Source organism: Fundulus heteroclitus, chromosome 23, assembly GCF_011125445.2.
Source record: "Fundulus heteroclitus isolate FHET01 chromosome 23, MU-UCD_Fhet_4.1, whole genome shotgun sequence".
Classification (NCBI taxonomy): domain Eukaryota; kingdom Metazoa; phylum Chordata; class Actinopteri; order Cyprinodontiformes; family Fundulidae; genus Fundulus; species Fundulus heteroclitus.
In genome coordinates, this window is record NC_046383.1 from 15,502,819 (window position 1) to 15,525,903 (window position 23,085).

The following is a 23,085-nucleotide window of genomic DNA, read 5'->3' on the forward strand; positions in this document are numbered from 1 at the left end:
TTGAATGTTTGGAATAATGTGCATCACTTACAAATATAAACTGGACTGATTTGTCTTGTGAAATTGTGTTTAATTTAATATATAAAGATGTGCATGAAGTCACAGACGGATCTACGTCACTATGACTGTAAGTCGTATGTTTTATGAAATGTTTATTTCAAGATCGGGAGAGATCGGCAAACACAAATAAGGACTCAAACACTGTTTCTGTTAGAATATAAGGCACACATTTATTATTATTCCCCACAGAATACAGCACATCAAAACAATTAGCTCTTCACACCCGCAAAGTAGCAGGCAATAAAGCAACAAGCTTTCAAACAAACGTGACGCTCAACAGATTCTCAGAATCAGCTCTTACCATTGACACGAACTGGGAGCCCTCAGTCCGAGGTTAAGATCAGCGTTCACGATGCCGGTATTCCACACACGAACTCACGGCAGACTCCCTGGGCTGAGGGCAGTCTCCTCTTTATATACTTGTAAACAAAGAGTCAGATGTGGAGCGAGAGTGGCCATTTCTCCCTCCACAGCTGCCCTGCCTCCCTAAGCATGTTTCCCAAACAGGACCCGTTCCCAGCATTTCAGCAGTGTGCGAAGCAAAATAATATGAGTGCACTCAGAATACAGCAAATATAAACAAAATAAGGAATACAGAATCAGTCTTTCCCACAACACATTGTCATAAGTTCCCACCACAAGTTAAAACAAATTATAACACAATAACACATGTGGTTCTTAGTTTCATGTGAACTCAGGTGCGAACACCACAACAGCAATCATCAATGTGTGAACTGGCCAGTCCTCTCTCTTATTTATTTAACTGACCAGTCTTCCCATAATATTAAAAGTTATAAAACTGAGCAGGTTTTCCCATAATACATTGTTAAAGAGCAAAAACAATTCTTTAATATATCACTCCACCCCTTGGTCTTTGACAATCCTAATTTTGGGAAAACCTAATTTTAGAAAAACTGTCCCCAAGGTCTTTTTTAAAGTTATTCTTTCCGTCCCAAAACCACTTTTGATTATACAGGTGCAAACATTACATAAGGTTAACACTATAATAACAATAATGAGCAAAAGCAAGGGAGGTACGACATAGTTTCGAGCAGTAACAGACATTCCATTAAAAATGTCCCACCAATGATGTGCAGATGATTGCACCATTAACGTAGCCGCATGCAGAACCTGTCCTTGGGCCATAAATGTAGACACCTTTAAGCTGGAAATGTTGGACCTGTGTGATTCAATTAAGCGATTTAGTTCTGTAGACTGATTCAATGCGCATTTGAACCAATCCAGGGAGATAGTGAAATTGGTTAATTGATAGGTCACGTTATTCCAACTTCAGATGTATACATCAAAACACCCAACGAAAGGCACCTGAGGTAATTGAGGATGACTCTTTATTGTTTCTCTAGCTGGTTCATGAGTCCAATCACATAACACCTCGTCTCCGGTTAAACATGGGTTAAGATGTCCTTGTTGTAGCATACATACCATCCCTTTATCAGCAGTCTCGCATAGATCCAGGTCATAGGTGTAGTTTGTCTGTGGCGCTGCCGCACCAGACCCTTCTTGTCAAAGTAAGAGCTGAGAGGAAACAGACCTTTCACAATAAGAGCTGAGAGAAAACAGACCTTTCACAATAAGAGCTGAGAGGAAACAGACCTTTCGCAATAAGAGCCGAGAGAGAAACCTTTCGCAATAAGAGCCGAGAGAGACCTTTCACAATAAGAGCCGAGAGGAAAACCTTTCACAATAAGAGCCGAGAGAGAGACCTTTCACAATAAGAGCCGAGAGAGAAACCTTTCACAATAAGAGCTCAGAGAGAAACCTTTCTAAATAAGAGCCGAGAGAGAAACCTTTCACAATAAGAGCCGAGAGAGAAACCTTTCACCTTTCTGTTGCTGCACATCACGCTTGGGAACTCCTCGTGTTTCACGGTTTGCTCTCTTGGCGTGGTAGAAGGGCGCTAGCCTAGCTTTAGCCTAGCCTAGCTTTAGCTCCACAATGGCTTCCTCTCCTACTATTACTTCAGCTTCTCCGTCTCTGACTAAGTCTCCCCCTATCTCCTGCTCTCTGTGTCAGATGTTTAGCTATTCCTCTGCCTCCTTTAGTGATAATGGTACTTGTAATAAATGTAGTGTTTTTGTAGCTTTGGAGGCGAGGGTGTCAGAATTAGAGTCCCGGCTCCATGCTATGGAAAGACCAGCTGATAGCCGCCCCTCTGCTAGCGCGGAGCCACATAGACCTAGCGTTAGTTCACTTAGTGGTCCTCCAGAAGCACCCGAGCAGCCGGGTAAGCAGGCCGGCTGGGTGACAGTTCGTAGGAAGCATAGCTCTAGATTTCAGCCCCCAGTTCACCACCAACCCGTCTGCGTTTCAAACAAATTTTCCCCACTCAGCGACACACCCGCTGAGAAGCCGATCCTGGTTATTGGGAGCTCAATAGTCAGAAACGTGGCACCAGAGACACCAGGGACCATAGTTAAATGCCTGCCAGGGGCCAGAACGGGCGACATAGAATCTTACCTAAAACTGCTGGCTAAGGATAAGCGTAAATACAGTAAGATTGTTATTCACGCTGGCGGTAATGACACCCGGTCACGCCGATCAGAGGTCACCAAAGTTGGTGTTGCTTCGGTTTGTGAGTTTGCTAAAACTATGTCGGACTCCGTAATTTTCTCTGGTCCCCTGCCTGATTTGACAAGTGATGACATGTTTAGCCGCATGTCATCATTCAACCGCTGGTTGTCTAGGTGGTGTCCTGAAAACGACGTGGGCTACATTGATAACTGGAGAACTTTCTGGGGAAAACCTGGTCTGATCCGGAGAGACGGCATCCATCCTACTTTGGAGGGTGCTGCTCTTCTTTCTAGGAATCTGGCCGGATTTATTAGTTCTTCTAAATGCTGACAACCCAGGGTCCAGACCAGGAAGCAGAGCCGTAGTTTAACACACCTCTCTGCAGCTTCTGTACTGTTACCCATCCATTATCCTATTGAGACGGTGTCTTTCCCACGGCCAAAACTTAACAGATCAAAAACTTATCTAAAAGGAACAAATCATAAAAACCTAATAAAAATCAATACGGTTCACCTTGAACCTAAAAATAAAACAATTAAATGTGGTCTATTAAATATAAGGTCTCTCCCTCCAAAGACTTTGTTAGTTAACGAATTGATTTCTGATAAACAGATTGATTTGTTTTGTCTCACAGAAACCTGGCTACAAGAGGACTACGTTAGTATAAATGAGTCAACTCCCTCCAATTATTCAAATTTCCACATTCCCAGATCTGTGGGAAGAGGAGGAGGAGTGGCAACCATCTTTCAGTCTGATTTATTAATTAGTCCCAGGCCAATTAATAACTACAGTTCTTTTGAACATTTAACCCTCAGTTTCCCTCATCCAAACTGCAAAGCAATAAAACCTCTTCTGTTTGTTGTTTTGTATCGTCCACCAGGCCCTTACACTCAGTTTTTGGATGAGTTGTCAGATTTCTTATCTGATTTGGTGTTAAATACTGATAAGGCTATTATAGTGGGTGATTTTAACATCCATGTTGACACAGAATGTGATAACCTTAGTGTAGCCTTTAAAACTATCCTAGATTCAATTGGTTTTGCTCAAAATGTGCATAAACCGACGCACTCTTGGCTCCATACTTTAGACCTTGTGCTGACATATGGCATTGATTGTGAAAAATTAACAGTATTTCCTCACAACCCTGTCCTATCTGATCATTTTTTAATAACATTTGAGTTTAATCTAACTGAGTTCTCCACCCCCAAATGAGGGTTCCATTATAGTAGATCTTTATCGGATAATGCTGTATCAAAACTTAAAGAGTCTGTCCCCTTTTCAATATCCTCCGTATTGCAGAAATGCCCTGTAGATGGCAGCAATGTTGTTTCTTCCAATTCACAAATAGATATCTTTGTAAACGGTATGACTTCGTCATTGCGTTCTGCATTAGACAATGTAGCTCCCTTGAAAAAGAAGGTGATTATTCACAGGAAGCTGGCTCCCTGGTTTAATTCAGAGCTGCGTTCCTTGAAGCACAATGTTAGGAAATTGGAGAGAAAATTGGCGCTCTACACACCAAGAGGAATCCTACTTAATCTGGAAGAACAGTCTATTGTTGTATAACAAGACCCTTCGCAGAGTTAGAGCAGCATATTTTTCATCATTAATTGAGGAGAATAAGAATAATCCTAGATTTCTCTTCAGTACAGTTGCCAAACTTACCCAGAGCCACAGCTCTGTTGATCCATCCATTCCCTTAGCTCTCAGTAGTAATGATTTCATGGGATTCTTCATAAATAAAATTGATTCCATTAAAAATAAAATAATTGGCATCCTCCCAAACATGATTACCTCGTCCTCAGTAAGTGAGGCAGCGTTGGAGGAATCTTTAGAATCTGCGCAGTGTCTGAACTGTTTAAAAGCAGTAGAGCTTTCTGAGCTATCTAAAATTTTAGCTTCATCTAAACCTTCTACCTGTATGTTAGACCCAATCCCAACCAAGTTGTTTAAGGAGGTATTCCCTCTGATCAGTGGTCCTATTTTAGACATGATTAATCTATCCTTGGTAAATGGATATGTACCACAGGCTTTTAAAGTAGCTGTTATTAAACCTTTACTTAAGAAACCATCTCTTGATCAAGATGAGTTAGTAAATTACAGACCTATATCTAATCTTCTTTTCTTATCTAAAATTCTTGAGAAAGTAGTTGCTAATCAACTATGTGAACATTTACAAAGTAATGACCTACTTGAGGAGTTTCAGTCAGGCTTCAGAGCTCATCATAGCACTGAAACAGCTCTGGTGAAGGTCACTAAAGATATTCTCATGGCCTCAGATAATGGACTTGTGTCTATACTTGTCCTGTTAGATCTCAGTGCTGCATTTGATACAGTCGATCACAATATTCTCCTACAAAGACTTGAGCATACTGTAGGGGTTAAGGAGAAAGCCTTAGGCTGGTTTAAATCTTATCTGTCGGACAGATTCCAGTTTGTTCATGTTAATAATAAATCTTCCTCAAATTCTAGGGTCACTTGTGGAGTACCACAGGGTTCAGTCCTTGGACCAATTCTATTTACTATATATATGCTTCCCATTGGCAAAATTATCAGACAGCATGGGATTAATTTCCACTGTTATGCTGATGACACTCAGCTATATTTATCCATAAATCCTGATGAATCCAATCAGTTACTTCGACTGCAGTCATGTCTTGATGACATCAAAAGCTGGATGACTTTAAATTTCCTGCACTTAAATTCTGACAAGACAGAAGTTGTTATCTTTGGGCCAGAGTCTTCAAAAAATAAAGTTCTTAATCAATCCCTTAATCTGGATGGCATTAACTTGGCCTCTGGTAATAAAGTTAAAAATCTTGGTGTTGTTTTCGACCAAGACATGTCATTTAAATCCCACATTAAACAGGTTTCCAGAGTTTCCTTTTTCACCTCAGGAATATCGCCAAAATTAGAAACATTCTGTCCAGGAGTGATGCTGAAAAACTAGTCCATGCATTTGTTACTTCAAGGCTGGACTATTGTAATTCTTTACTATCAGGAAGTCCACAAAATGCAGTTCGAAGTCTTCAGCTGATTCAAAATGCTGCGGCAAGAGTTCTGATGAAAATCAACAAGAGGGATCATATTTCTCCTGTTTTAGCTTCCCTTCATTGGCTTCCTGTTAAATCAAGAATAGAATTTAAAATTCTTCTTCTAACGTATAAAGCCCTTAATAATCAAACTCCATCATATATCAGAGCTCTGATCACCCCGTATGTTCCTAACAGAGCACTTCGCTCTCAGACTGCAGGTCTGCTGGTGGTTCCTAGAGTCTCTAAAAGTAGAATGGGAGGCAGATCCTTTAGCTATCAGGCTCCTCTCCTGTGGAACCAACTCCCAGTTTTGGTCCGTGAGGCAGACACCCCGTCTACTTTTAAGACTAATCTTAAAACTTTCCTTTTTGACAAAGCTTATAGTTAAAGTGGCTCATGTTACCCTGAGCTATCTCTATAGTTGTGCTGCTATAGACTTAGGCTGCTGGAGGACATCAGGGTCTAATTTTCTCACTCTACTGATTTCTACTGTTCTTCAGTCTACTGTTCTCCAGTTTTGCATTGTATTACATTGAAATGACTGTCGTCATTTCAGCTTTTAACTTTTTGCTCTCTCTCTTTTTCTTCATAGTAGGTACACCTGGTCTGGCGTTCTGTTAACTGTGACATCATCCAGAGAAGACGGCTCACCCGCTACTACCATCTAATGTAGAACAGATTACTAGATCAATGTGTGCTTCTGTGCTTTTTTGTTTCTCTTGTTGTGTCTCTGTTCTGTCTTCTGTAACCCCAGTCGGTCGAGGCAGATGACCGTTCATACTGAGCCCGGTTCTGCCGGAGGTTTTTCCTTCCCGTTAATGGGTGGTTTTTCTTCCCACTGTCGCTTCATGCTTGCTCAGTATGAGGGATTGCAGCAAAGCCATGTACAATGCAGATGACTCTTCCTGTGGCTCTACGGTTCCCCAGGAGTGAATGCTGCTTGTCGGGACTTTGATGCAATCAACTGGTTTCCTTATATAGGACATTTTTGACCAATCTGTATAATCTGACCCAATCTGTATAATATGATTGAACTTGACTTTGTAAAGTGCCTTGAGATTACATGTTTCATGATTTGGCGCTATATAAATAAAATTGAAATTGAATTGAATTGAATAAGAGCCGAGAGAGAAACCTTTCACAATAAGAGCCGAGAGAGAGAGACCTTTCACAATAAGAGCTCAGAGAGAAACCTTTCACAATAAGAGCCGAGAGAGAAACCTTTCAAAATAAGAGCCGAGAGAGAGACCTTTCACAATAAGACCCGAGAGGGAAACCTTTCACAATAAGAGCCGAGAGAGAAACCTTTCACAATAAGAGCCGAAAGAGAGACTTTCACAATAAGAGCCGAGAGAGAAACCTTTCACAATAAGAGCCGAGAGAGAAACCTTTCACAATTAGAGCCGAGAGAGAGACCTTTCACAATAAGAGCTCAGAGAGAAACGTTTCTAAATAAGAGCCGAGAGAGAAACCTTTCACAATAAGAGCCGAGAGAGAGACCTTTCACAATAAGAGCTCAGAGAGAAACCTTTCTAAATAAGATCCGAGAGAGAAACCTTTCACAATAAGAACCGAGAGAAAAACCTTTCAAAATAAGAGCTGAGAGAGACACCTTTCACAATAAGAGCTCAGAGAGAAACCTTTCAAAATAAGAGCTCAGAGAGAAACCTTTCAAAACAAGAGCCGAGAGAGAAACCTTTCACAATAAGAGCCGAGAGAGACCTTTCACAATAAGAGCAGAAAGAGAGACTTTCACAATAAGAGCCGAGAGAGAAACCTTTCACAATAAGAGCCGAGAGAGAAAACTTTCACAATAAGAGCCGAGAGAGAAACCTTTCACAATAAGAGCCGAGAGAGACCTTTCACAATAAGAGCCGAGAGAGAAACCTTTCACAATAAGAGCCGAGAGAGAAACCTTTCACAATAAGAGCTCAGAGAGAAACCTTTCACAATAAGAGCTCAGAGAGAAACCTTTCAAAATAAGAGCCCAGAGAGAAACCTTTCAAAATAAGAGCCGAGAGAGATACCTTTCACAATAAGAGCTCAGAGAGAAATCTTTCAAAATAAGAGCTCAGAGAGAAACCTTTCAAAATAAGAGCCGACAGAGAAACCTTTCACAATAAGAGCCGAGAGAGAGAGAGACCTTTCACAATAAGAGCCGAGAGAGAGACCTTTCACAATAAGAGCTGAGAACAGAAACATTTAAAATGGAGGCTAATAAAGAACAGAGAATCGTTTCAGAGTCAGGAGAGAAGAGCGATAGCTTTCGGATACATGATTTTAAAAGAATCTTTGCCGGGCTTACCAGAACCACCTTCCACTTCACTTAGTGACCCATGAGTGTCTGAACATTATTAACGACAGAGCACATGACCTCTCAGGTGAACCTACCTGATGACGATCCAGCAGGCTTCCTGCCACAGATCAGGCGTGATTTCATCGTCATCTTCATTGAACTGATTATCTGCAAAGCAAAGGTCCACACATCAGCGACCCAGACCAAGACCAAGACCAAGACCAAGCTGATGAGGATAATGCGTCTACCAGCTTCAGCGGCATCTCCACAAACTCTTCAGCTTTTGTTCTGGGTTTGAGTCGCAGCAGAACCCGTCTCCTTCCTGAATGCGACGATGGCTGCAAGCCTCCATGATGTTCATAGCGCCACATAATCTCTGAACGGGTGAAACTTTCCAGCAGCCGCTACAAAGAAAAACAACCACAACAAACAGGCTTTAACTACAAGGTTGGCTTCCTAAACCTGTGAGAGAGATGTCAGCACATTTAAAAGAAACAGAGTCTTCACTTCCCTGTTCTGTGCAAATGTAAAGGCTCTGTGGAGCCAACTCACTGGGACACAGAACAGGAGATCCTGAGTGATTTACTGGCTGCTTTTCTTATTCAAATATATGAATAAACTCAAAATTTACATTTATTTATGTAAGTGCTCATTCCATACTACTACTACTACTACTACTACTAATACTACTAATACTAATACTACTAATAATAATAAATTTTATCCAATCAATACTATAAATCTTGACCATAGGAGAGAAAAAAAATCATATCAGCAGAAGGTAGCGGTTTGTTAAACATTAAACTTTTAGATTTATACAATGAGCCGCTGTCTAAATCAATGGCCCGTTCATGTTTATTAATATCCTAACCACTTACTGTTTCTTGTACATGGATTTTTCATGTGGATGTTAGAGATTCTAAAAGAATCAGAATAATCTTTATTGCCAGGCGGTATTTTTACACATATGAGGAATTTGCTTTGGTGATAAGATAAGAAGGAAACAATTGAGAGCCTAAAGAAAAATAAATCTATTATTGTCTCATAATCAGGTATTTGTTTCCTCCAACAGAAATCAGTTCTTGTGTTTCTGATTAGCTTTAATTTAGTTTTAATCTTCATGCTGACTTCTCCAACCTCTGCGATGGTACCAATCCCATCAGTCTCTGTGATTTTAATTCTCATTTTTCTCTGTATTTCTGACCAGTTCTTGTACATGCTTTGTACTGTGATATTTTCCACATTGTCTTGTTAAATATCACAACTTGCTGCTGAGAGTGTTATTTCCATCATCTGTGAGCGCGTATACGACTAAGCTGACAATAATCATTGTTGAATCTTGATAAAATTAACTGCTATTTGAGTTCAACCTTTTTTTATCTCTAATTTGTGAGGAACAGTGCATGTTAATCAGGATCAGTCCCTTGTGTAGATGTGCCAGGTTTAACCATTGAGGCTCATTTAAATTAAATTACTTTGCAGTGTCATGTGATTCTGAACAGCTGATGCTAATTTTTATACTCATATCTACATATATTAATCTTTTATTGTTTCTACTGTTACCTGTTTGCGTCCATTTTTTCAGACATCAGTATTTATGCAACCGATTATCATGATGTTCATGTAAATCTTTAACATCACAGAAAATTGTTTCTTTTTTAAGCAAACCGACACTTTGTTTCAGAATCAGTTTAATCAGAAGTTGCTTCATACAAAAAGGAATTTGAGTCCTGTTGTTCTTTTTATACATTTTAAGAAATTTTATGTGCAATATACAAAAAAGGTAAATATAAATATTTTTCTTGTATGTATAAATATATATATTTTCAACAAAAGAGGACTGAATTGCTGCTAATAAGCATGCTACTGGTCTGGTTCTTCTGGTCGTCTTCATCAGGGAGACAGCCTGGGGGAGAAGGCGGGGTCCTTGGCAGCCTGACCTCAGTAAATCGTCTCAAGGCGTTTGTACTGAAACAGTAATTTCCCTCAGGGATTATTAAAGTATATCTGATTCTGATTCTGATTCTGAAACTGACTCTGTTGAAGCTGGTTTTAGAAAACAGCGTCTGTAGCGTCGCCTTGAAGGTAAGAGTCTGATAATTTGTGTGCAGGATGTGTGGGGTCTGCAGAGATGTCAGCTGCAACATAATCAATGCATCTTAGACTAAAACATTGCATCACTAAACCAATAATAACATTACTGTTTCAAACTATGTTATTCACTCAGACACATCACTCCCCTCAGAGAGCAGGTTGCTTGAAACTGAAAGTGAAATTGATGGATTAAACTTGCTGCTTGATTAGTTAAGCTAATTGTCCACTTGGGAGCACTCAGAGAAATTACATTTAATTCCAGGATCGTGACAGTAACAGAACCCAGGCTCCACATCTCTGATCCTGGTTATACGTGCATCATTCAGAACGGCAGCACATCTGTGAGTCTTCTTCTTGTCACTCCAAAATCAGAATCTGGATCTCCGAATGCAGATCTTGAACAGAAACAAAACAGTTTTGTCTTAATTCTAAAATATTAAAACAAAATGGAAGCAGTGACAGAGCTTTGCCAGTACACCGGCTTCCATCTGACAGGTTATAACCTGCATACAGAAGATGGAGGAACACCGCAACCCTGAGGTACGTCGCACCTTTTCAGTAACATTGCACTGCAACCACACCGTTCTCAGTTATCCAAATTATTATTTTGCAATTTTACCGTATTTTTAAAACAGTCAACTAAAAAGTTGACTGTTTTAAAAAGTATCTTAAGTCTGTAAAAACATAATGTCAGGTCTAAACACCTAGAACATCATACAAACAGGGAAAGAAAGACACAAAGGCAATTAGTTTGGTTTGGTTCTCAAGGAGAGTAGGAAGAAGACCGCACAGTTACAATCTCCTGCCCACTCTGTCGCTCTCAACGTTCTCCTCGATTTTATTAAGAAAGGGGCGTGTCCCTAGTTACAATGACTGAGGCTGTACTGAGGGGTGGGGAACAGATAGTTTACAGCCTCAGTTGTCCACAAAGATACACAGCTGAGTAATCACGTTCAGTCAGCACATAATCTTGTAGCTGAGTCTTCTTGTTTCAGGAAGGGACAAACAGAGTCTCTTCTGTTTCATCACAGGGGACATGATTAATCTATCATGTGAGTAATATGATTATATCAGAAGCTTACATTACTACACCATAACAAGATAAATCGATTAATGAAGTATAAACATTAATCTCAACATTCCCCCCTGTTTATGGTGTATAATGTCAGATGAAAAATACTATTACAATTGTCACTAAACAGCCACTTCATCGACGATTTCCGGCTGCTAGATCTTAAAGTAACAGCAACATTACCACGTACACTGGAGGGGTTGTGAGTTCACACATGGTCGACAAATAACATTTTCTGTTACAATTGTCTTCTTCTTCCTGGTCATCTGCATGGTCACTGGGAGCAAAAAGAGGATACTGTTCCTGCGGAGGAGCTACTGCAGTAGTTATTAACTGCTGCGTTAAACCTCGAAGAAATGGGATGCACCAGCACCCACAAAGGGTCAAGATGGCGGCAAACACAGCTGTGGACACAAGCACTGGTGAAATAAGGGTGCGGTATTCTCCAAAACCATCCAACCATGAGTCCCACATGGACGTGTCCACGCCGGAATGCTCCTTCATTTTACCATTCAGTGACCGTAGGCCTTCCAGGGCGACAGTGAGACGGCCGTCTGAGGCTGTGTTGTTTGGAATAAGAGTACAACGTCGCTCACCAAAAATTGCACAGATTCCTCCTTTTTCTGCCAGTAACATGTCTAGAGCAATTCTATTGTGAAAAGCCATGAGTGAAGTCGCAGCCAGTTGTCCATGTACTGCTTCAAAAACACTCTGTGTCCAATTTCCTAGTGGTTGCACATTGTAATGAATGTGATTTCCATATTCTTGTAGATAGAACACCACCAGCAAGATGCTGATTCAATGCCGATTCAAGAACAAAAAGTTTTGTTCTTGTAGCCAAAGGGTAAATTTTGTCCAATGTGAACAGTTGGTAGTTGGAACAGTTTTGTTCATTACCTCTAGTAAACATTCAGCATCCATTACTGCTGGATCTATGTATTGACCGGAGGATTCAGGTTTTCCTGGCAGTGGAAACACCGTTCTCAGTTATCCAAATTATTATTTTGCAATTTTACCGTATTTTTAAAACAGTCAACTAAAAAGTCGACTGTTTTAAAAAGTATCTTAAGTCTGTAAAAACATATCAAATGTTTTCATCTTTAGTTTAGCCTGGATTATTTCCAGAAATAGATAGTGTTGTGTCTGTTGCACATATTTGTTGCTGTATAAAACCTCACAAAGACAAAGATCCTTCATGTTTTTGAATCTTTCTGGCATGTTTCTGACCAGGTTCCAGCCAGACTTGTCTTTCTGTCACTCCTCATCAATCTTCTCACATTTTTGCACTCGGTCAGCAACATTTCACCGCAGACAGAATGTTGATCCACAGATTAAGTCCCGTATAAAAGAGCGCAGCAGCCGTCACAACAACAGAGGCTCACGTTGTTTCACACAACAACACTGCACTCGTAAAAGGCAGAAAGCGCCGGACCTGTGCTCAGATAAACCAGCAGCTTAGCAGACGACACGGCTGCTCACTTCAGGATAAACTTTCATCCAAGATGTTTCTGAAGACTCTTGTGCTCATCTTTCTGGCACTTTTCTTCTGCGCAGGTAAATCATATCGTCTGAATCGTTTAAGATGTTCTATTTGCTAAAATGAAGTGATTTTAATCAAAAAGCTGTATTTAGCAAACAAGGTGCATATAATGAGGGTGTAAAACCATCAAATGTGTTTTTCAGGTGCTGAGGACAGATATAGACCCTGGAGGGTAAGAGACAAAAACCTTTCAGAGATTAAATCCTGTTATAAATAAGAGGAAGAAATGTGAAACAGTTTCATTGTTGGAGCGAGATGTTTCCATCTCCATGCGAAGCGTTCTGCAGGTTTCCTCCATCCTGTCGCTGCATCACAATAAAACCCGATGTTTGGATCCACCGTATGAAAAGGACATTAGATCAGACTAAACTTTACCAAAACCATTTCTCTTTGCTAAATGTCAGAATATGGAAAGATATTTTTCTGACGTTTATTTCATTGCATTCTTTATATTCTGAAGTTTTTCTCCTGAGCATTTGGTAGAGCCGGTCTTTAACCTGTCTGATTTGGGTCAAACGTTCGGGGTTTCTTCCATAACATTTTCACAACAGTTTAGAGGAATTTGGGCCAACGCCTCCTGACTGAACCGGCAGAACTGGGTCCAGTTTCTAGGCCTCCTGGCTCACACACGCCTTTTCAGCTCCACCCAAACATCTTCTCTGGGCCAGTTAGCCCCAAGCTTCAGCGTCCTGCCTGAGGTCATGAGATGCTCTCATTGTTCCTCTTGGTGCCGTTTATCTGGGTCAAACATGGTGCACAGCGTGATGCTGCCTCCTCCGTGCGTCACTGTTGGGATGATGTTCTCAGACTTCAAGCTGCCTCCTTTTTTCTCCAAATCTAACCATGGTCATTACATCCAAACACCTTTAGATTCATCAGACCAGAGGATATAGCTCTAAAATAAACTCTTTGACGCTGAGGGGATTGAAAACTTTAATCTGGCTGATGGAGTGATGGCTTCTTCTTCTCTGAGTGGCCTTTCAGCCCAAGCTGATGAGGATAATGCGTCTACCAGCTTCAGCGGCATCTCCACAAACTCTTCAGCTTTGTTCTGGGGTTGAGTCGCAGCAGAACCCGTCTCCTTCCTGAATGCGACGATGGCTGCAAGCCTCCATGATGTTCATAGCGCCACATAATCTCTGAACGGGTGAAACCTTCCAGCAGCCGCTACGAAGAAAAACAACCACAACAAACAGGCTTTAACTACAAGGTTGGCTTCCTAAACCTGTGAGAGAGATGTCAGCACATTTAAAAGAACAGATTCATCTTCTGGCACTCTGAGTGTGACCTTGGCCCCACACGGGCCTCCAGGATCATGAACCCTAATCCTGTAGTTCTAACACTGTGTCCATAGTTTGGCTGCTGGTGCGTAATGTTAAAGGATGTTACTGTGATGTTGATGTCAGCTTGTTAACGTGTGACTGCTCTGCCCTGCAGCCCAACTGTAAGGGGATGAGCCCCACTGATGCTTGTCCTTATATTTACTTACCTGTGTGCGGCAGCGACGGCGTCACTTACTCCAACGAGTGCGCGCTGTGCATCTACCGACTGTGAGTACGACGCCTCATGACACAGAAACAGCGTCTTCGCTTCCCTGTTCTGTGCAAATGTAAAGGCTCTATGGAGCCAAGTCAGTGGGACACAGAACAGGAGATCCTGAGTGATTTACTGGCTGCTTTTCTTATTCAAATATATGTAGCTCTCCAAATAAGAACTATTTAAGTCACATACGAGATGGAAAACTGACTGATCTTATTCAGACAGGCGTCCAGAGTTTTTCTGCTTTGATCGTTGAGTCCGGTGGGCAGAGCTGGTCTAAAGTCATCTCAAAGAAACGCTGCCGGTATACGAGAACGTTTCAGACATCACTGACTGCATCGCTCCAGTTAAAGAGAAGGTTGTTCCTGGTGAGAAATAATCTCCGTGGTTAGAAGTGAAAAAAGGGAGAGTGGAAAAGCTGAACGCAGGTGGAGAAAGACTAAACTCCAGGTTCACATGACGTCTATAAAGAGAGAACTTCCTGCTACAGCTCTCCACTGGTTTAAATCCTACTTAAAGCACTTTTAGTGTCAGCAGGTAACTTTACATCAGAGACGACAATAATCACATGTGGGGTTCTCCAAGGTTCCATCCTGGGTTCCTCCTGTTCTAGATCTACATGCTCCTCTAGCTCAGATAATAAAACAACATCAGCTACCATCACTATGCAGACGACACAATTCCAGGCTGCAGGTGAGTCCTGTTGGACATCAGAGAAGGTTTCAGTCCGTTTTAAATCCAATTTGATCTAAAAAAAAAACCATCCAGTCCACCAGGAGGCGCTACTGTAAACGTCTCCTTTCATTTTGGGCCTTCCAGACCCCGCACTGGTCCAGAAAACATATTCTGGTTGGTTTGGACTCTGATCCCAGTGATGAGAGGAGGAACCCAGATGTTCAGACAGCCTGGATGATGCTGAGCTCAGAGATCTGATCAGAGGGACAATCTTCAGCTTCCAACAGGAACAAGCTTTAATCAGACTCTGATTGGTTCCTGTGTAAAACATCTGGCTTCAGTACCAGCACACCTGCCTGGTTCCCACCCAGTTCTGCTCAGCGTCTGTTGGAAGAGAGAACTCAGACCTCAGAATCTGCTGGTTGGGTTAGATAACGGAAAATAACAGAAATGTTGAGTAACATTCAGGTTTATGGGCCCAAACATGTTAGTCACCAGTCTGCGCTCCTCCAGGAGGTCCAAAATAGAACAAAAATACATTCAGACATTCACAGAATTTGAGTAGAGACAAAAAATAAACTAAATAAAGGTTAAAAAAATATTAAAGCAAAAATGCTCAGGTAACAATTTTAATTTTAATGAATCAGATCTAACAGACAATTAAACCTTTAGAACAACTTAAAACATGACATAAAAATGTTTGTTATTTCTCCTCAGGACGCACAATGTTGACATCTGGATTGTGAGATATGAGGAGTGCTGAAGATGACTTCATCACAACGTTTACTGATGACGCCATCCTGTTGCTTCCTGATGTCATCACCACACATGAATTCCTGCTGAATGTAGCTTTTAGCATGTAGCATTCAAACATGCACACTAGTGAATGCAGCCATATGTGCTCCTATTTGATAAATACTGCATTAGAAACATTGTAATGTTTTCATTTTTCTGTAAACCTTTTTCATTCATCTTTTTCATGAATAAAGACATTCTTTTCTTCTGAGTAATGTTTCATTTTTACATCGTCACTTCTTGAAGGTTTGGAATAATGTGCATCACTTAAAATATAAACTGCACTGACTTGTCTTATGAAATACTTTGAGATGTAAGTTGATACGACAAAACCAAATTGCGTTTAATTTAATATATAAAGATGTGCATGAAGTCACAGACGGATCTACGTCACTATGACTGTAAGTCGTACCAAAAACAAATGAAGTTCCTGCATTCTGTCGTGTTGTTTTGTGATAATGAGAAAATTATCACCCCGTTTAAAAGTTTTTACCGCCATGGTTGGGGTTGATGTTGAACCTGAGCGCAGGCAGACCAGAAGAATGGAAGAACAACATCAGAACGTCAAACCTGAACCGGTTGGACCTCCGAAGGAGGGATAGAAGCATAAAATAGATAAAAACAGAGTTTGTGCAGGCTCCAGAGCTCTGGCGGTCAAGGCTTCCTTGAGCGCCTTGGAGAACTTGAAACAGGAAGTTGAGACTGAGGTGGCGCCTTCTGGGCGTCCTCAGAGACAGAATGAGGCAAACATGAGACGTGAGGAGTTGTTCCTGGAGACGGTGCTGGAGAGGCCGGTGATGCAGGCGGAGCAGCAGAGGAAGGTGATGATAAAACAAAAGACAATGACAATGATGTCAGAGCAGGACACAAAGGTGAAGATGCACAGAATCAATCGACAGAAATATCATGAGCACAAATACAGAATCATACGTTCCCCACATTGCTGTAATTGGTCAATCTTCGACTCTTCGACTACCGCCATAGTGGGAAAAGGATTGTGGAGAAAATGGTAAATATAAAATCATCCAACATCCATCTGGGCAAATAATTTCCCTCTGGCATTATTAAAGTGTTTCTGATTCTGATTCTAAAGAAGACAGCAGTTCTGATTGGTTATCTAATTTAATGGGCTTCTCTCCCCACCAATAGTCTTTATGATCTATACAAGCTATTATCTTCAAATTATAGATTTTCTTTAATTGATGACTTAGTTTACCTATAGATGAGTCTGAACAGGACCTGTACAGGTCCTGTTCAGACTCAGACTGCATGACTACACCCAGACTTCAGACTGCATTTTAACATTTAAACTGCAATTAGTTATTGGGACATTTATATAATTCTGCTTTTATTTTTAACTCTGTCATCTTAGGTTTTCCATATGTTGGGAGCATGTGAGACCGATGTCCATTTCCTGGTTTGGCGCCTCAATCTAGCCAATTAAGCTGATTCTGAATATGAAAGTAGCACAGTAAAAATAAAAGTTTATTGTTACGTGTTGATTTCATTTTGAGTCTGTCAGCATATTTTGTGTTGTTCAGATTTTCCAAATGTAGCAACCTAAAATAGCTTTGGTTCACTGTAGGTGAATAAAATTGTCTGAGGAGACTTTTTTTCTGGAAGGTGTGCGGTTAAAATTTCCAAGCTAGGGTTTTCTCAAAACTCCCTACTGCATCTTTAAGGGTCCTGTCCTATTTAATTCACTAAGCTTCTTTATTTCCATGTTTCTTTGCTTCTATTTTTACTTTTCCATCAACCCATGGTGCTAGAAAGGGAAGAAATAAAACTAATAATTTATCAGTCAGAGTGAGCCCTCTCCTAGTGGAATGAGTCTCAGAAGTTTCTCTTTGAGTCATATGAATCCTAGTCAGAGTGAGACCTCTCGCTCTCTGTTATTGAATCCTGTTCCCGGTGTTGGTGTTCAGAATCTCGGTCAGAGTGAGACCTCCTGTCCCGGTGCTCTGACAGCTGCTGTGTGTGTAACGGAAGACATTTTGAGCTGCTGGGGTCGGTCCGGTTTGTTTGTGGGGTCTCAGTTTGAGTTCGGGGCTAACGGACGGTTGGTCGGTGAAGCAGGAGCCCATCTAACGGGAACCCGGTGCAGGCTAAGCGGCGCATGTGCAGCGACTCACAGGAGCTAGCAGAGTCCTAGATGCTAGTTAGTTAGCGGCAGCTAGCTGGCCTGCCCTCCTCTTCCTCCTCCTCCTCCGCCTCCTCCTCCTCCTCGACAGCCGGTCCCTTCTGACAGAAACAATGGCGTTAAAGCGGATTTCTAAGGTAACCCGCGTTAGCTTCACCGTTAGCCGCAGAACGCGACGCCGAAGTCGGCCTGTGATTCGGAGCGTCATTAAAGGGCCAGTGCACCGTTTTTAAAGGCCAGTCCTGTATTGATCAATAATAATAATAATAATAATAATAATAATAATAATATCAGCTTTAGTTTAAACAACAAAAGTCATTCTAATGGGTTTGGACCCAGCTCGGGCTTTAGAACCGGACCTGATCCTAAAGTAGTCCATGTACGGAACCTTTTGAATGTTCACAAATTGTACGAAGAATGTCCGGTAATCACCGGTACCGGAGAATGACCCGGTACCGGTTTCTTTAGTCTGCACCGCCGTTTTGAAGCAGAACCCAGTCCAATCTGCCCTTCTTAGTTTTTTTTCCCTCCCGAGCAGATGGATGTTTTTCTACACGGAACCAGAACCGATCAAAGCCATCGGAACAGCTACGAATCAGAAGCCAACTTCAGCCCATTTTCCGAAGCACTGTTAGCTGGTGTTAGCCGGTTCTTCCGGCCGTTCGGTTCGGTTCGGAGTCTCTGGTGTTAGCCTGCTCTTCCAACCTTTGAGTGTCTGTTCGGTTCCGGACGGAGGGAAACCCTGGGTTGTTACTGCGGGTCGTGTTCTCCCGTCTCACGGGTTTGTTCTGCAAGTCCCGGTCCAGATTCTGTGTTGGGGTCTGGAGGGTTCGGTTCAGCCGTATCCATCCCAGCTGTTGTTCTGATAAGGTTCCGCTTTAACGGAGTGGACTGCTTTCGTTTCAACAGTTTGAAGTTCTGCGTTAAATCTCGGCCCGGTTCGGTTCTGTAGATCCGCCCACTTTCACTTGTTAGGATTTATGGACCAATCACAGGCCGGTTTCTCTGCAGGTGTTACAGGTTAGCAGAAACTAACCCGACCCAGTAAAAGCCCGGGACAAACCCAGAACCCTAGCGACCCAGAAGCTCCTAACAGAACCAGCTGCAGACCCTGCCGTTCATTTTGAGTTCTGGTTCCGGTCCAAACGTCCAGCTGTGGTCCGCTGAGGATCCAGACGCTCAGGTGTCCGTCTTACATAAATGACATCCTGAGTTTCTGACCACCTGGTTCTGGTTCTGGTTCTGGAGTCACTAAAGCAGTCACTGCGTTCCTGTTTGTGGGGTTCTGATGGCGGAACCATGAAGAGGAGGAACCGCCGGGTCTTGGTTCTGTTGGCTTCATCAAGCTGAGACCCGATTCAGGAGAGGAAGCGGAGCGTCCTCTGCAGAACGAGCCCGTCGCTCCATCTGGACCCGGACCCGTGGTTCTGAAACACGGATCAGAGCACCAGGTCCATTTCACAGGTTCCGGGCTTTTCAGGGACGTCCCACCGACGCCTCAGGGTGGTCCAGTAGGACCGGAGAACCTGTGGCCCGGCCTCAGTGGAGCAGGGGGTTCTGGACGAATCGGTCAGAAAATTCTGGTAAAGCCCGGCTCGGCCTCCTAAGCCCAGTCGGACCTGAAAGCCGAGCCGCGTGTTCTGATCCGGTGTGTCACATACCAGCGCCGCCGAGGCCCGTTTAGCTTCAGGCTGGAAACCCAACTCCCTGTTCTATAAGTGTCCGGCACCGCTACCCGGCCCGACCCGACCCGACCCGGCCCGGCCCCTCCGGTCCGCGCTAAAAATAGCCTCCGCTGCTGCCGACCCGACCCGGTTCCTAAAGTTCTGACGGGAGGAGAACTTCCAGCCGGACCTCCGGGTCCATCCACCCTGCAGACAAAGCTGCTTGTGTTCTGGTCCTGGTTCTGTTGGACCTGGTTCTGTCGGTCCTGATCCGCGTCTCGGTACCATGGATGAGCGTAGCTGGAGCAGAACGTCCAGAACTTCTGGAGCAATGTAGGTTTCCTTCCTGCCATCAAGCAGAAAGACCCGGACCAGAACCGAGGTCCGGGTCAGAACGCCAATAATTAGTCTGGGAGGTTCTACCTGATGTTCTGGGCTCAGGTGAACACGGGTCCAACCTGTCGGGTTCCGGCCGGGTTCTGGGAGAAAACGTTTCTGTTCTGGTTCTGGTTCGGCTCGTTCAGTCTGCAGACGGACCCGCTGACCTCCGGTTCTGTTTCCCGCAGGAACTAACGGACCTCTCCAGAGATCCCCCGGCTCAGTGCTCGGCCGGCCCGGTTGGGGAAGACAGTAAGCCGACCCGTTTGGTTCTGTTCGCCCTCTGGTCCAGAAGCTGCACTAACTCTCCTCTGTTGTCTTTGCAGTGTTTCATTGGCAGGCCACCATAATGGGTCCAGTAAGTACCGACCCGCACCAGAACCACACCAGAACCACACCACATGCATCCAACACAATCAGAGGCAGAAACGTCCGGTTCCGACTGATCCGGGTCGGATCGGGTCCAGGCTGTATTCACACCTCTCGTCCCGTTCCAGCCGCAGACGGACCCGGGCCGGACCAGAACCGGGACAGGAGAGGAAAATTAAAGTGTTCTGAATAGTGCAGCGGGTCTTGGACTCTGTCGGAACCAGAGTTTGGGCCTGACTGCCAGAACCCAAAACCCTGAACAGGATCAGAACCATCCCGCTAGAGGCAGCAGAACCTCTGAGGGATTCTGGGCTTAGATCCGAGCAGGTTCAGGTTAGAGCGGCCTAGTCAAAGTCCAGACCTGATGTTCCAGATGTTCTCCGTCTGGTGGACAAAAACCCAGAAGAAATGGAGGTTCTGCCGGGTCAGAACCCTGGGATCCAGGCTTTCCTCCTCCTTCCTCTTCAGATGTTCTACTTGGTTCTGGTCGGTCTGCAGTTGGAACGGGACGGAACGTGGGAAAGTTCTGGGGTGTGAGAACCTCTGCAGGTTCTGTTGTTGGACCGACCCGGAACAATCTAACCAGAATCCTCCTGGTTCTGTTGTTGGACCGACCCGGAACAATCTCTAACCAGAATCCTCCTGGTTCTGTTGGACCGACCCGGAACATTCTAACCAGAATCCTCCTGGTTCTGTTGCAGCCCGACAGTCCGTATCAGGGCGGCGTGTTTTTCCTCACCATCCATTTCCCCACCGATTATCCCTTCAAGCCCCCCAAGGTGAGTGGACCGGCGCCTCCCGTCCGCCTGCCGGCCCGGTCCGGTCCGGTGGTTCTGATCCGTTTGCTCTGCTTCTGTCTGCAGGTCGCCTTCACAACCAGAATTTATCACCCAAATATAAACAGTAACGGCAGCATCTGTCTGGACATTTTACGCTCGCAGTGGTCTCCAGCCTTAACCATCTCTAAAGGTAACCGACCCGAACGGCGCCGGGTTCGACCCAGAGTTCTAGACGGGTTCTGCACGGTTTGGGTTTTAGTAACCGAGAAAAAATCCTGCCTTCATGATTAGCGCCAGTATTTAATTTAAAAAGCATGCTGATCCGGTGAACGTCGTGGCAGATAAAGACGGGAGGTTCTAGGAGGTTCTGGGCGGTTCTGGAACCCAGAGATGTGTCCAGAACTACCAGACGTCCCAGAAAAGTTCTGGACTTGATCCGCTTTGCTTTTTATAGTCAGTGCTGGGTTTTGAGCAGCAGGTGGCGCTGTTAACCGCAGGTTCTAGACTCGGTCGGTCCTGTGATGTTGGACTCGGTTCTGATCCGAAGGGTTCTGAGGTTCTGTGACCCGGTCTCTGTCTTCTCTCTGCAGTCCTTTTGTCCATTTGTTCTCTGCTATGTGACCCGAACCCCGACGACCCGTTAGTGCCAGAGATCGCCCGCATCTACAAAACAGACCCCGTCAGGTGAGTTGAGCCACGACCCGAACCGCTTCAGAACCAGAACTTCTGCAGGTTGATGGTTCAGTTCTGCTGCAGCACCGCTGGGGGGGGTTAGCCAGAACCAGGGGGTTCTGTGAAGTCCAGGAGGGGCTAAAGAGCCCTGAAGGACGGCAGCGTGGCGCCGCCGGGGCAGAGCTTACTGCGGACCGGCACCAGGCGGGTCTGAGTGGTTCTGGACCTTTGGTTCTGGGCTGTAGCTGAACAGAGGTTCTGAAAGAACCAGGACTGGACCACAGGGAACTGGGGGAACCTTTTCTCCAGTGAAGTCTGGTTCTGACCAGCTGGAGTTCTGGAGTTTAAATAGAATCAGATGGAGCTGAAGTCCAGACAGCAGCAGAACCCGCTTAGAACCAGCTAGCAGAACCGGACCAGCAGAACCGGCTTAGAACCAGCTAGCAGAACCGGACCAGCAGAACTGGCTTAGAACCAGCTAGCAGAACCGGACCAGCAGAGCAGCTCAGAAACAGCTAGCAGAACCGGACCAGCAGAACCGGCTTAGAACCAGCTAGCAGAACCGGCTTAGAACCAGCTAGCAGAACTGGCTTAGAACCAGCTAGCAGATCCGGACCAGCAGAACCGGCTTAGAACCAGCTAGCAGAACCGGCTTAGAACCAGCTAGCAGAACTGGACCAGCAGAGCAGCTCAGAACCAGCTAGCAGCTAGCAGAACCAGCTAGCAGCTCAGAACCAGCTAGCAGAACCGAACCAGCAGAGCAGCTCAGAACCAGCAGAGCAGCTCAGAACCAGCTAGCAGAACCAGCTAGCAGAACTGGTTCAGAACCAGCTAGCAGAACCAGGCAGTAGAACCTGGACCAGCAGTTCTGCTCTGAAGCCGTTCGCCTTTCCCTGCTCGGACGGTGTGAACCTCCTCAGAACCGACCCGTGGGTCAGAAAGGTTCTGACGCTGTCTCCTCTCCTGCAGGTACAACAAGACCGCTCAGGACTGGACCCAGAAATACGCCATGTGACCGGCTGGCCCCGCCCCCTCCCTCCCGCCCACCTGTACCTGCAGCTCGCTCACGTTCCCGTTCGTCCCCTCCTGAAGCGTGATGCTGTTCCTCCCCGTCTGTCCGTGTGTCTGCTGGAGACACGAGCGGCCGGTGACCGGGCCGAGCAGAACCGGGCCGAGCAGAACCCGCCCGCTCCCTCATGCATGTCAGTGATTGGTTCCTGTGCCGCTCAGAACTCTGTGTCCACGTTTTAACGGAGAAAAGCCGTTTCCGTTCGTAGCCTCTTTGCTTTTGGCGTTTTTAGACGAGAGCCGTTAGTTTCTCCATCATCCGACCCGTTCTCCTGGTTCTGCACTGGAAGGCGACCCGGTGCCGCCGCGGCGCTGGTCGACCCACTAATCGCTCTGTGACGGTTTTTCTCAATAAAGATCAACAAACAGAAACGTGT

At 44.4% G+C, this 23,085-nt stretch overlaps 2 protein-coding genes and 2 long non-coding RNA genes across 7 annotated transcripts; 2 read left to right on the plus strand and 2 right to left on the minus strand.

The window, feature by feature from the left end:
* Window positions 1–210: 210 nt before the first annotated feature.
* On the minus strand, window positions 211–7,189 carry LOC118557288. The gene is made up of 2 exons (XR_004927774.1): window positions 6,770–7,189; window positions 211–1,903 (listed from the first exon to the last, which is right to left on the minus strand). It is a non-coding gene; the product is annotated as an uncharacterized LOC118557288 (long non-coding RNA).
* Window positions 7,190–12,437: 5,248 nt separating this feature from the next.
* LOC110368214 (probable pancreatic secretory proteinase inhibitor) lies at window positions 12,438–15,735 on the plus strand. Its single transcript, XM_036126946.1, has 4 exons — window positions 12,438–12,643; window positions 12,773–12,801; window positions 14,067–14,179; window positions 15,561–15,735. Exons 1-4 carry the CDS (start codon window positions 12,592–12,594, stop codon window positions 15,604–15,606), a joined length of 240 nt encoding a protein of 79 aa, XP_035982839.1. The 5' UTR covers window positions 12,438–12,591; the 3' UTR covers window positions 15,607–15,735.
* Window positions 15,671–18,708, minus strand: LOC118557289. The gene is made up of 2 exons (XR_004927775.1): window positions 18,484–18,708; window positions 15,671–16,420 (listed from the first exon to the last, which is right to left on the minus strand). It is a non-coding gene; the product is annotated as an uncharacterized LOC118557289 (long non-coding RNA).
* LOC105922383 (ubiquitin-conjugating enzyme E2 2) lies at window positions 17,583–23,080 on the plus strand. 4 transcript variants are annotated; one of them, XM_012858275.3, is made up of 7 exons: window positions 17,589–17,915; window positions 20,009–20,072; window positions 20,147–20,178; window positions 20,891–20,968; window positions 21,053–21,158; window positions 21,559–21,652; window positions 22,610–23,080. In XM_012858275.3, exons 1-7 carry the CDS (start codon window positions 17,892–17,894, stop codon window positions 22,653–22,655), a joined length of 444 nt encoding a protein of 147 aa, XP_012713729.1. In that variant the 5' UTR covers window positions 17,589–17,891; the 3' UTR covers window positions 22,656–23,080. The 4 variants fall into 4 exon arrangements, with proteins under 4 accessions (XP_035982837.1, XP_012713729.1, XP_021169695.1 ...); XM_021314020.2 differs by lacking the exon at window positions 17,589–17,915 and adding an exon at window positions 19,366–19,775; XM_036126944.1 differs by having other exon boundaries at window positions 17,583–17,915; window positions 20,891–21,158.
* The last annotated feature ends 5 nt before the right edge of the window (window positions 23,081–23,085 follow it).